Source organism: Corvus moneduloides, chromosome 22 (assembly GCF_009650955.1).
Source record: "Corvus moneduloides isolate bCorMon1 chromosome 22, bCorMon1.pri, whole genome shotgun sequence".
NCBI lineage: Eukaryota > Metazoa > Chordata > Aves > Passeriformes > Corvidae > Corvus > Corvus moneduloides.
The window spans coordinates 6,068,364-6,082,317 of NC_045497.1; the positions used below are offsets into that span (position 1 = coordinate 6,068,364).

Sequence of the window (13,954 nt, forward strand, 5' to 3'; positions counted from 1 at the left end):
TATGGATAAATCCATGAAAAAGAGGCCAGTGTTTTTACAACTGTGTTCTCCTCTTTTATTGCCACTGGACAAATTCTAAGCTCTTTATGTGACTACATTAAGCACCAGCTCAGTTGAGCTGCTTCTCTCTCCTACACGCAAATACAGCACAGCTGAATTTTACAGGGAATCCTTTCAGCCCTCTGGGAACACAAAAAATGCAGCCAAAGATGTAGGAGGCTGCCAAAGAGTTTATGATTATTAGTCCTGTAAGCTCCCAAGCACAATTTGCATCATAAAAACGTCTCTAATCTGAGAGTTCTACACATGAGAAGTGCAGAATGGAGAACAAACCATCCTGAACCAACCAGAAGAGGGACAAACTGCAGACTGTTCCCCAGGCTGACTGGTGGGATGTGGGAATTGGAGACACCAGTCCAGAGGGAGGAATGTAACTGGTTCCCCAAAGCCTGACTACTGGGAGTGCCCAGGGATCAGCTACGTTGGTACCATCACCGCCTCTCTGGGTACAGTTCTGGGGGAAGGGTTGGCACAGAGGAGTCAAAGCCCAGCAGAGGGTGCAGGGCTGGGAGCCTCGAGCAAAAAGCTGACCAAGCAAACGGCCTCCAGTCTAGAATAAGGTGAAGCTTGTGACCTCGTTGCCACAATTTTCCCCGGACTGACGTAAGCAGCCTCTGGAACAGGGTGATGGTTTGTGGACAATAAACTGAGTGAGGCTCAGGGAGCTGGGGATATGACTCAGGTCCTGTCCCATCTGCCCAACATCACCTGTGGCACCTTGTATCAAACCACCCCAAATAAATCTGGCCTAAGTAAGTACATACGTGCATTTCAAAAGTCACAGATGCACGTAGGTAAGCAGGCGATAAACTGGAACAACTGTTTTTATGGCATCCGTGCCAGTTAGCACTCCCAAATTCTCCAGTTTAGGCTGTGCACATACTGCACATGCAGGCAGCTGGAATTCAACCAGCAGTGACTAGATTGGTTCACAACTGGTTTGTTTTTCTCCCTAAGCAGCGGTTGTTATACTGCAGCCTTATTTTGAAGTCAGTGTTTTGAATCTCCCTGAAAACTCTATGACAAAACAACCACCCATATGATTGAGAAGCCCTACAAAGGAAGGGAATCTTTTCCAAGCTTTTTCTGAGTTGATGCAAGTTCAAAACCCATTTCCCTAACAACAGATAGCTCCAAATCCACATTGCAGTGAATGTGTGTAGGAAACCACTGGAAAATGGGCATTCTAAGTATGCTGAGAGCAAAAAACATATTAATAATAAACATTTTCTGTGTTTTATCACCTATCACCACTTCTACACTTCTTTTATTGCATTGCCTTCCCATACCACACCCACAGTCTGCTATGACTACTGTCTTTAAAGGATTCAGTTACCACCATCTGCCTGTGTTAGTCATCTGCAATGAACACAAAGCTAACAATCCATAATCCTCACATGTTCATTGAATTAATGGTGAGCTCACATCTAATCTCCTGACTTCATGGATCATGCCTTCAGCTCCTTTGAGACGAAGGGCCTTCAAAAATGCAGCATTAGCGCCAGCAAGGCCCTGCCACAGAACACGGCAAGCAATTAAAGCAGATACTTAATAAATAGTAAATATTGCGTCAGCTGCAGCTGAATACAAAGGAGCACAAGCACCACAAAGCAAAAGATCAATAAATCATAAAGCTTTGCCCTGTAGCTTGTTTATTTTCAGGTAAGAAGGAAAAACCTGACCTCAGCTTATCACCCATGTTTCCCCAACACCAGTGGTTTTTTCCAGACACACCTCTGCTGCCTTGCTCTACTAAAGTCTTTCATTCTGTCCTTTCTCAGACAAAATCAATCACCTTGCCCATGCAGATGACTGTGCAAGGGATTGATGCGGTAGCATTAGACTGATAGTTATTCCTCATCTTTGCTTTCAACTGATCAAAGTTGTCCATGGTTTCTGTATTCCACCCAAATCCAGGGCATATCCTCCGTTTCCTGGGTCAGAGCAAAATCCTGTGTGCTCCCGCTGATCCAGAGCCACTTTTGTAAAAGCACAGGGAGCCCTTACGCAGCGTGAGCTCGGAGCAAGCACAAGCTAAATTTCACCTTTAATAAACTCAGCAGCAATGCAGGAAAACCTGCCTCAATGTAGAGAATCTACCCTGAGGCAGAGAGACTGAGGGAAACAATGCAGGAAGCACAACAAGGCAGAAAGAACGAGTGTGGACGTATTGAATTTGAGGAAATAGCATCCAAGAGCCACTTTTATTTTAGAAGATCTTCTCTAAATTATTAATTAAGCTTAAGATCTCTGTTGCTGTCCTTGTAGTGTTGTAGGACCTTGGGCATTGGAACATTCAGAGGTTTGGAGCAGATCCTCTGAGGCAGTTCATGGACTGACAGGAGACAGAAGAAGGTGGCTGAGGAAATGGGAGCTGGTCATGGTGACCAAAGAAGTTCACTGCTCTCTTATCTCCCCTTACACAGCCAAGTTCTCACATCTGCTGCTCTGCTGGGCCATTGCTCAAGGTGAGTGTGTGATAACCCTTAATCAATCAATACAGAGCACTGGCTGCATGCAGGGTGTCTGGCACAGGGTGATACAGCACAGGGTGACAGTGCCCATGTTCTGTGTGGCACCAGCAGCAGCCTAATGCCCTCTTCACCCAAAATAGCATAACAGGAAGTTGGATGAGCAGAGATCTTCCCCAGAAAAACCAAATGCTGCCAAAATGCTTCACCTCTTTTACCTTTCCATCAGCTTTTACAGCAGAACATTATGGAGCAGTCCCAGTTTTACTTTCTCAGTGAAAGAAAATAAAGCCACAATAATTTCCTTCTGGTCAAAGCTTACTCTGGGAAAATGACTTTGGAAATTGTGCTCCTTGGAGCGTGTATGTGGAGGTGGTTTGTATTACACATACAGTGAAGGGGCTTTTAAACAAGTGAAAATCAAGTCTATTGTGTTCAGAGTGTCACTAAAATCTGTACAACACATGTATGAATGAAAACCATTGCAGTAACACAAAGTAAAAACTTTGTCAGTTCTCTGTTCTGTAGAGCGAAACCATCAAAGTCACAACTCAGCAGACAGTGGCCTTGCCTCGTGTTCATCATTTCCATGAGCTCTTTATGGACAGACTGCCTGTCCCCCCACAGCTGCTTATAAATAGATGCCTATCAGAAATATTGATTTTATTTCCCTGACTGCACAAACAGCACTTCAGCTGCAAACAGACACGACAAACCTCTTTTGCAAAGCAAACAAGGATGAGGGGAGCACATGGACTTACCTGGGTAATGAGAAGTGGATTTTCTTTCAAGATGGGATCCTTCAGCAAAATGTCAGTGAAAGTTTCTGTGCCCTCCCCTCCTAAGCTATCAGCAAAGGCTGTCATGGCAGCTAAGACAGCATCAGGCAGGTCCAGCCACTTCACAAAGCCCTTGATGAATTCTGTCCTGAAAGAGCTGTAAGGCAACAGAAGCAGTTAAGGTTTCACAACTGGGTATTGCAAGGCTCCACAACTGGGTATTTTTGGAAGCTTTGAGCAGTCCTTGGTTTCAAACATTGGTTCACACAAAAATCAAAGCATCAGGAGTCAGCAGAAGGCGAATTGCTAAACCAACTGGCTAAATAAACAAGGAAACAATCTGAATGGGGCTAGACCTTGCTTCAGAACATGCTTTGATGTCTGCAGTGTTAATGGATGTGTTTTGTGCTGAATTGTAAAAGTCTTACAGGTGCAAGAGAGAAAGGATCTTCCACTCCCCCAGCTTCAGAAGACCCCACACAGAGTCTGATACCAGCTCTGGCTGAGCCACCATCCAAAATCCACCTGCCCTGGCCAGCCCTCGCTCCACTTGTACCTTTGCTCGTTTTCAGGGAACAGCCAGGCGAGGGATATGCCACAAAGTGCCGCGTACGCGAATCTCCCCGGTTCACCCAGCTGCCGGCCCAGGAGCACACACGGCTCCTTCTCCCCGCCATGTTCAGCCTCCTTGCGCTGCTCCGAAGCCCAGCCTTTCCACTTCTCTTCCACAGCCATTTTCACCTGCAAGTTCAAGGAGGAAAAAGCAGCAGAAAAAAAACCAACAGCAAACAGTTGGAAACCAGGAAGTGAGGAGACAAATTGTCTTTGTTTTTACTGCCACACTTGCTGCTGGAATTAAGTCAAGTGTGGCCAGGTCCAGCTTGTCTATTGCCCCCAACACACTGGTGTGACCAAAGAAGACACAGGACCAGGACACAGATGAACAGTTCACCAATTCTCAGAAGTTTTGCACGAAATTAGCTGACAATAAATCTTTCAACCTGCAAAAGGAGAAGTCAAGATGCAAAAGGACTGGGCTCCATCCAGTCCCACATTTACTGCAAAAATAACATGAAAATAAAAGCTCTGCACCTGGTGCAGGGACCAGTACGGATGCCTGGGAAATATTTTTCCTCTCTCATCCTCAGCCCAAGTTGCTCCTGTTTGTTTTGCTGATGGCATTAGGGAAGCTGAGTCCAGCTGCAGCCTCTGAGAAGGACTTAGATGTGCCCCATGGTCATTGCTGTGCTTTGCTTGTAATATTCCTCCTCTACACAACCTGCCACTGCTTTTTCCCTAAAAATAAGATCCCCACGCCACATGGATCTTGAGCTGGGCCAAGATATTACTTTTTAGAGTGTAGATGTGCACACTTCCAAGTGAAGGGCTTCCAGCTGCTCCCATGACGGTGCCAGCAGCAAACTGAGACCTCAGGCAGAGGTGACAACGGCTCATTTCAAATTCAACCTGGGTAACAACCTGCCCCAGAGCTCACTTCCATCACCTGGAATTTCTGCGCTTTTCCTTAAGATTCATTTGGTTTCTAAGGGGCCCAAATCACCCATTTTATGTTATAGTTCAAATTAAAATGTTTCCTTTCTTCCACATCCTGGCTAAATAGGAATTAGGAGCCCACGACACTACAAGTGACTCCTAGGTGATGCAGATACCATTTATGGATAGTTTTAGAGCCCTAAAATAAAGAAGTGCAATAGAAGCCACTCTTTTTAAAGCGATTTTATTATCTGCATGCCATCTGTCATGGTCCTCCAGGAAAGGTGTCTTGTCCTGCCTTCCCACTCAGAAACCCTAAATATCCAAACTTCCAGACCAATTTTCCCAGGAATAATCTAATGCTAAAGTTTCAGTAATTTTACTATTATTTGTCATGTCTGCTCACCTCTGGACACATTATGGGAGACAGCACTGAAAATAAAACCCCCTTCCCTGATAGGTTTGTTGATTTCTTAACTTGGGCTAATATGAAAAGTGAAACAGCTAAAAAAGATCAATGAGCAATACAACTATTTATCCTAATTTCCTAATAACATAAAATATGGAGCAATAATGGAGCAACACCACAGTGGTGCCTGGCATGCAACAAATAATTCAGAGTGCTGAGCAGCTAAAATACCCATAGAAAGTTTCTGGAAGACTTTGCTCTGAAGATGCTCAGATCAATGTACTTGCCTCTACAAAGGTATCTTTTCCCTGATAAACACGTAGGAAAAAATGGGCTTGGGATTTTCAGACATGCAGCGTAAAAAAAGGGCAACGAGTGATTCACTGAAGAAAATTTGGGCCAAGAAGTTTTGCTGCAAATCCAAGACGCGGGAATTGAGAGTTAAAAACATATTCCAAAAGTTATTTATTCCAAAAGTTTTTAAGTCTTGTGGCAATGGAATTCTCATCTCCGCCTCGAACAGTGTGGTTCAGCATCAACAGCACTGCCATAATCTGAACTGTCACTTAAAAGAGAATTTTTTATCACTTCCAGTTCTCATTTTTCACACAAAGCCCTTTGTTTTCTTGAGAGATGATGTATTTTATACAGCAGCTCACACAATCCTGTTTGGAAAGCAGAAAGATAATTCCTTTGGGGATCTAAAGCTGTACGATACACGTGTTCCCTGCAGCTGAAAGAGGAAACAGAGGCATGGCAGCATCATGTTTGTCCTAAACTATGACAAAAGCGACCAAACCATCATCTCCACAACCCCCACAAGTTAATAAGGCATCTCATTAACTTCAGAGAAGCGGTTGTAGATATTTATTCAGATGGGACTGGCCAAAAAGTCCTGTGTAAGGCACAGCAGGGACAGCACAGCCCGACTGTGGTTACGCATCACACACAACACTGTGACTGAGGAAATATTTGGGCAGAAGAGATTTTTTGGGGACCTGCACATGGCTCCAGAGGTGCTGGGAGCACCACAGCCTCTGCTTTTAATTCGTAGATATGAGCTATGAACACAGAATGCTGTTAGTTCAGTGCTGTCTCAATGCAAATACACATGAATGCGATATCGATGGGCCACAAGGATCAGAGCGTGAGGGGAAAGGGCCATGGAGAAGCCCAAAGCTTAAGTAGTTGGAAAAGTGAGCGTGTTTAATTCAGTTAATCTTAAGGTTTGCACAGCAGCGGCTGAGATGTCCTCAACAGGAAAGTGGGCAAAGCTGCGGAGAGGGAAGAGCACATTAAGAAGCATGAAGGCATCACCTCAGCTGAGGAAGCTGTAAGGTGTCACACCGTCACAGCTGCCCGTGTTCGCTTTTACCACAAGTTTTTCACGTCTGAAGTCTCTGCTGATCCAGCACAGGCACTTATTCACGGAAAGCGGCGCTTCTAGCCACGCTGAGGGGAGGAAGCAGCGGCCAGAGCAAGGGAGCGGCCTGAGGGGAGGGTCCCGCCCGCTCGCCCCTCAGCCCGCGACGCTGCCCCCGCCCAGCCGTCTCCCACCCCCCGGCCCGGCCCCGACCTGCCGCCGGCCCAGCCGAGCACCGCGAACCGGGAACCGAGCACCGCAAACCGGGAACCGAGCACCGCGAACCGGGAACCGAGCACCGACTGCCGCCGCCGGCACCCGCCCCTTCCTGCCCGGCCCGGCCTTGCCGCCGGCACTGCGCCATCGGCGCAGCCAAGTGCGTCGGGAGGGTGGGAACTGGGCTGGGCTGAGGGGATGGAGGGGACTGAGGGGACTTGAGGGGGCTGAGGGGATGATGAGGGCCGAGGGAACTTGAGGGGGCCGAAGGGATAGTGAGAGCTGAGGGGATCAGAGAATATTCTGAATTGGAAGGGTCCCACAGGGATTATCAAATCCAACTCCTTATGTGAATGGCCCATAAGGGGATCAAACCCACGATCTTGGTGTTGTCAGCACCGTGCTCCAACCAGCCGAGCTGACCCCGGGATCATGGAGAGTGCTGAGGGGATGGCGAGGGATGAGGGGATGGTGAGGGATGAGGTCATGCTGCCTAGGCCCATTTCTCATTATAATTCCCTCTCTCTCAGGCCACAGTGTATTAACCAGTCACTATCCAAAATCAGGAGCTAGCCAGGTAAGGTAAGCAGGACGCAGGACTTCAGAGCTGAAACTTTCTTAACAAAATGACCGGGATGAATTAAACCTGAGTACAAGCAAATCCTTTACATTTTGGAATAGGTATATAATCCCATTAGCCTTTTCTCTGTAAATTTAATTGCTGCTTCAAAGTCTTGCATGGTTATTGAGCCTTATCTTACCAGACAGGAATCTGTTCAAGAGATACCAGGTTCCAGAGCCTCATGACAGCCACCAGCATCTGTGAACTCTGAATCACCTGCGTGATAGTGGCTCTCAGGCTGAAAAACATATCAGTGGAACTGCTGAAGGAAAACTTGGAAGGTGCTGCTCCATAACTGTATGGATCCATAGGGATTCTTTCAGAGGGCCAGTCTCTCCCTGGAAAACACACTTCTGTATGCTGCCCTTTCCTGTTGGCCTTTTTTTTGGCTCTGTAGAAAGTGGTGTAATAAAACAACTCTTTTGTAAGGGCAGGATGAAACATAATAACAGATTTTACTGATTATGTTCATTCTGTTTTAATTTCTTCACACCCGTGTGCTGAAAACACACATGGGCTGGCAGGAACCCTTCTGAGTGATCTGTTCAGGCCAATACTTGTTAAAAACCTTTGCAGTACCAGTCACCCACTGGTGTTGGTGAAGAGAACTCGACAAGAATTCACAGACTCACCCGTCTATGAGCTGAAATACTTGCCTAGGGTTTCTGAAACTATTTTCAGTGCAACTAAATATCTGGTCCAGTCTTTATATTTGGGAAAATATAGTATGTGGGTTTAAAACTACCTTTTTCCCAGCTGGAAAGCTTTTTTCTGGTTGGCTATTAGCAAATATCATATGTATTCTGCAGTAAGTCCATTGCTGTCCAAAGAGATGAGAAAACCCAAAGGATTTATTTGCCCTGAAAGCTCCTGTTCCTGGCAGAAAACAAACCTGTGTTTTCCAGGACTTTAGGAGCACAAGAGCTCCTACCCTCTTAGTCTAATCTGTTTTATCTGCTGTGAGACACTCTGTATATTTATATACTGAGCAACTGCAGGACATCAGTTTCCGTTCTTATCAAACACAAATATTTACCTGATCCAAGGTCTCCTGAGATCCTTGACACTCTTAAACATGCAGTTTAACTACAGAAATATATTTTTTTTGCCTCAATTTAATTTTAGTTGGGTTTCAGGGTATTTTCTTAGCAACAAAGTATTTTTTTAAATGAAGGAACATGCCAACAAATTACTGCTTTGCTTTACTCACCAACTCAGCTCTGCAGACTCCCTAATACACTTTCTGAGCTGCAATTCCTGTGAATAAGGAAAATGGGAATTGTTTCGACATTAATTGTCCATGAGGAATTGAAACAAAGAAGTCAATGAGCAATCAATATTATTTAAATTTAATGGAGACATTCCATTTAAAAATATCACGTGGTGTGGTGCAGCACTCGATGGATTTCTGTTTACCTCTGTGAGCATCTCCAAGGGCAATGTAAAGGGGGCAAGAAGAGAGGTGGTGCAGGTAGCCAGATAAAGGAATTCAGGTGAGAGGAACTATTTCTATGCTAAACAATGTGGGGAATTTGGAGGGTCATGAGTTTTTTGAGCCTTGCTCTTTGCAAGCCACAGACTCAAGATTAGGAATGTTGATTTTGCCTTCTCCTCTCCAATTTTGTGTGTAACTTCAAAACTGACATCCCCTTTTCCCAGTCCCTTTCCCATCCCTGCAAGGGATTAAGGTGATCATCTGGGTTAAAACTGCTCTCTTCCAACTCCCAGATTTAGCAGCTTTATTTCCCACACTGTCCCAAGGAAAAGTGCCCATGTGTTCAGAGAGTGGGAAACAGCAACTGTGGGGTTTTCCAGGACATCACCTCCAGGGTGTTCCAGATAACATCCTCCAGGGCTGATCAGGAGAGGACACAGACATGAATAAAATGGCAAAAGCAAACCAACACAATTACTAGTCTGGGATAAAAATTGTGTGGAAAACATATAAATATCAACATATAAATAGTTCATTTTGTTTGCAGTAATGAGATTTAACAACACTGTGCATTGGCATTGAGCCAGCTCAGCCAACTGTGGAATTTATTCTGTGAGAGATTGTTTTTAAGTCCACAACTCACTGGTGTCCCCAGCATGCACGCTGGCCCAGTCCTTATCTCCGGGACAGACAGGTTAATTGTTTCAGGCAACAGTAACAACCTGGATGTCCTTGTCACAGGAGGTGGGGGAGTCCTTCTTGCACCTGCAGTGGAATTTAGGAGTGCAGCAAAGCACCATAGACATGACCAACCCCAAAGTAAGCAGGAGACAAATTACCCATTTCACCTTCCCTGAGTACATAAAAGGGAGGATGAGCATGGCGAGGATCACCCCGAGCAGCAGGAGCAGCACGAGTCTCTGCACAGCCAGGCTGGTGTCTCCTGGGCTGTTTTCCTCTGTGATTAAAATGTCTCGGCTGCTCTGAGTCCAGCTATTGCTGTCCAGCCCTATGGTATAGGTGTGCACCTCAGGGTTTGAATCAAGGCTCTCCAAGTGCTCCAGGATGTCTTCTTTATTCTGGAGTGTGCGGATGAGCCCTCCTGACACGAAGGTGGGCTTTCTGCAAAGGGGGCAGGTGATTATCCAGGTGTTCTCCTGTTTCCTGAGGATCAGCTTGAGGCAGACGGCGCAGAAGGCATGCTGGCAGTCCAGGAGTTTTGGGACTCTGTAGATGCTGTACTTGTTGAAGCAGATCATGCAGTCCATATCCTTGGTGGCTGTGTCTGAGCACTGGTGGTTCAGTTCCAACCTCATTTCGGGAGAGTTTGTGTTCGTTAGCACAGCAAGTGGCTTTGAGTTCGGAGAGTGTCTTTCCAAAACTGCTGGCTTAAAGGCAGCAGGACTGTCTCTCTCTGTTCCTGAAGGTCTCTCCATTTCTTCAGTACACTCTTCAGAGAATCCCACTCTCTTCTCACGTTTTGTGTTTCGTGTTACGGATCCTGCTCTGCTCATTTCTGCAGCACCTCCCGCCGCGGGCGCAGGACTGTCTGCCTCAGCCTGCAGCACTCCAGGAGCCGGCGATCCGTTTTCCTTGTTTGGCTTGTCAGTGGATTTCTCCATGGAGATAAACCTCGGTGCAGCTTGTCTCCCCTTAGCTGAAGGATTTCCCGAGTCTCTGGCTCCTTTTATGTGTTGCTGTATTCCTGCTGTATGCCTGATTGATTAGTGAGAGCCTTAAGCGAGTCATGCTCTTACAATACGATGTTTTTATGACACGGGGACCTGAGTTAATGATTGACTCCCCAGCCAAGACAGTTTACAACCACTGATCATATCAGTGAGCAATTCCTGTCCGGAAGCAGACTCCATGGCATTAACAGACTGCTCTGACAGCCAGACACTACCGTTACTATTAAATTAGAACTCTCTTAGTTGAAAGCAGTTTCATTGTTCTCTAAACAGTGCTTTGCTGGACAGTGACAGGCTTGGGGAAATTACCTGTTACCAACATTGGTGTGCTGAATGCAGTGCTTTGATTAAAGCATAAGTATCACCAGTTTTGAGCTCTCTGGGTAGGAAGTTTGCTCTTGGTTTAAAAATAACTACCCTACAGCACCAAGAGAAGAATGAGATTGAAATTATTAATTTGACTGTTGAATGCCCAATTGTTATTAACTCTTTTATCCCAGGGTATCTCTTTTTTTATCCTGTGATAACTCTTTTATCCTGTTTGTTTTAGTCATCAGAAGGCTTCTAGCACAAACTGAAGCATGACTGAGGCTCACACAGAGTCTCACAGAGTCCATGAGAAAGATCTGGAAACCAAGACTAGTGTCCTAGATGGTGGGACCATCTTCTTTCCTGTAGCGTTCACCAAACACCTCATGCACTCGGAAATGCCCTTCCTGAGTGGTTTTGTGAATATTCATCTTCTCTGACAAAAATGCCTGAACAAAATCCCTCAGTCTCTAATTTCTTTCTGCCTTTTTAATTTGAGGAGTAAAATACAGATGGTTTCTCAGCAAGAATCTTATAGAAGGAAGGAATGAAAGAAGGAAGGGAAGGATCACTAATCCCAAAAAGCCAGATGAGGTCAGTGTTACCAGCAGAAGCCACACAGCACCATGCTGGTAGCCTCAAGTGCACCTGAATGCTCAAACCATCTGCGCCCCATGTCCCAACCCCTCCCTCCCAGAGAGGAGCAGCAGAAAGAAATGAAACAACTGCAGCTGAGGAGGGCGAGGAGTTCAGGAAGGCTCTAATCTCATGAACTCGCTGGAGGGGGGAATGGGGTGAGAAGAGCTTGTTCTTCCTTGCTGAGAAATAGGTTTGTCATAAGCAAACTTCGTCAAAGTGCCTGAGCACTGCTGTGTTTCTGCTGATGTGGCATGTAGTGGTGCTTGATGGACTTTTGGATGACCCCAAATTTTAGGAGCCTGGGTATCTCTCAGTTGCATAAGTTGGTATCAAAGTGCAAGAATGTCTGGAAGTAGGCTGGTGAATGGCAAGACTCATCTTTCAAAAGAGAATTTTCTTTTGCATTTCACATGACTCTTTGTCAGCAAGTTCATGCTGTTAAAAAGATCTGGGAAAGTGGAAAACAGACTTGCCACTATTAGAATAGTTTAGAAGCTTCAAATTTGCTGTGTCAGTTCCCATGTCCAAAATGGAAATGTCTTAAAATTTCTTGATTCTTAATTATTAGAAGAATATAAAAACACCTTGCATGTGTTGCATATTGGAAGTTGGAACAGACACCAAGAGGGACAACTACATGCCTAAACATGAAAAGTTTAAACTAGTTGGGATGAATCTGTGCTCCATGTCTGTCTGCTCTGTGTTCTGTCAGTGGGTAGGGGTGACTTCTCTGTGTCTTTTGTCTTTTGTGCTGGAAGGCTCCGCTTTGTCTCTGGTGTCACGAGTGATGCTCCCTGGCTGGCATGTGCCGTGTGCTTATCTGAATTGCCCACAGCTCGTTAATGCTCCTCGGGCTAATTACTGCCTCATTAATCACTTGCAGTCCGTTTATGTACTCACGCTGTTTTCCTGCTTTTAGTGTGTTTGCATTAGAAAATGTGTTTCTATGAAATGCCGTGTATGGAATGGTTTATAGCAGGAAATAGATATAAAAGAGCAGTTCTGTCGTTCCGAGTAAAATCCTCACGTGCCAGAGACCAAACATCCCAGAAGATACTGGGGATACTCCTGTGAGCTTCCCCCTGTGCTGAGCTGTGCTTCAGGCTGTCCTGACTCTGGACCAGAGGAACATAAAAATAATATACAACTTAAAAACCATCGTGATGTGAAGCCTCTCATTGTATTCCCGGGACTGTTTTGTTAGTGTTCCTCACAAAGTTGTCTGGATGTGCCTTCTGAACTAGGAATTAGAAATTCATAGAATCCCAGATTGGTTTGGGTTGGGAGGGACCTTAGACCCACCCCCTGCCATGGGCAGGGACACCTTCCACTGTCCCAGCTGCTCCAAGGCCCATCCAGCCTGGCCTTGGACACTTCCAGGGACCCAGGGGCAGCCACAGCTGCTCTGGGCAACCTGTGCCAGGGCGTCACCGCCCTCACAGGGAAGAATTTCCTCCCAATATCCCGTCTAACCCTGCCCACTGGCAGTAGGAAGCCATTACCCCTTGTCCTGGCACTCCAGGCCCTTGTAAATAGTCTCTCTCCATCTTTCTTGTCAGCTCCCATAAGGTACTGAAAAGCTGCAATTAGGTCCCCCTGGAGCCTTCTTTTCTCCAAATGGAACAACCCCAATTCTCCCAGCCTTTCCTCACGGGAGAGGTGCTCCATCCCTCCGATCATCTTGGCCTCCTCCGGACTTGGCCGATGTGCAGCAGTTGTGACAGCATCGGGCCCTTCTGCCACGATACCAGCAGAGAAAGCCAGAGTCATGGGCATGGCGATGCCTTGGTGGGTGCTTGCTGCGTGACTCCTTTAAACTCCTTGCTGTGGCACACGTGGAAGAGCCGAAGAGCACGAGGATGGCAGGCAACCCTCCCCAAGAGCCCTGCTCCAGACAAATCACCCATCTTGCTGTGCCTGCCCCTTCTCCAGCATCCTGTGAGGAGTCTCCCTCAGTGCTAGAGGAAGCAAGACGCGGAGGTTCAGTTTATTACACTTACCACATTTAATTAATCGTTGCTGTCTCAGCTCCGCTCCTGCCCCACCGCTGCTCTCAGCCCTGTTCTCCTGGTGCCACCTCGCGGGTAGTGCATCTGCTCACCTCCCCGATTTGCTGGGAGTTCATTTCGCAGCGGTGAGCTGGGGTTGAGCAGACACGGTCGGAGTGGCGTGTCCTAGTGCAGAGCGGCAGAGAAAGCGCCCACCCGTGGGGTCAGAGCGGGCCGTCACGGTGAGGGCCGGGAGCTGTGCTGGGCAGCAGGGAAATGCTCCTGGGCGGGGGAGCGCAATTAACAGCAGAGGCCAATTAGCCAGAATCCGGCAGCTTTTGGGACATTAGTGATTTGTGGCGCTGCTTTCCGCAGCCTCTCCACCGTTTCTCCGCGGACACGCCACTCCCGGCGCTTAGTTGCGCTGTCCTTCCCTTCCTTCCCCTCCCCCTTTCGATCCCCATCCTCAGTTTCCCCC

At 46.7% G+C, this 13,954-nt stretch overlaps 2 protein-coding genes and 1 long non-coding RNA gene across 5 annotated transcripts in view; 1 reads left to right on the plus strand and 2 right to left on the minus strand.

The window, feature by feature from the left end:
- Positions 1-13,929, minus strand: part of TMCO4 (transmembrane and coiled-coil domains 4) — a 45,162-nt gene extending 31,233 nt beyond the window's left edge. The window contains exons 1-4 of one of the 3 annotated variants that reach the window (XM_032131409.1): positions 13,489-13,929; positions 8,625-8,671; positions 3,867-4,051; positions 3,293-3,467 (exon numbers count right to left, since the gene is read on the minus strand). In XM_032131409.1, the coding sequence (XP_031987300.1) occupies positions 3,293-3,467; positions 3,867-4,045 (354 nt within the window). In that variant the 5' untranslated portion in view covers positions 4,046-4,051; positions 8,625-8,671; positions 13,489-13,929. Of the gene's footprint in view, positions 1-3,292; positions 3,468-3,866; positions 4,052-6,530; positions 6,700-6,789; positions 6,894-8,624; positions 8,672-13,488 lie in introns of those variants that run through there. The other 2 variants (XM_032131408.1, XM_032131410.1) reach the window with 2 other exon arrangements.
- On the plus strand, positions 6,867-12,682 carry LOC116454617. The gene is made up of 3 exons (XR_004244146.1): positions 6,867-6,952; positions 7,323-7,711; positions 11,349-12,682. It is a non-coding gene; the product is annotated as an uncharacterized LOC116454617 (long non-coding RNA).
- On the minus strand, positions 8,752-11,355 carry RNF186 (ring finger protein 186). Its single transcript, XM_032131414.1, has one exon. It carries the CDS (start codon positions 10,469-10,471, stop codon positions 9,554-9,556), a length of 918 nt encoding a protein of 305 aa, XP_031987305.1. The 5' UTR covers positions 10,472-11,355; the 3' UTR covers positions 8,752-9,553.
- Positions 13,930-13,954: the final 25 nt, after the last annotated feature.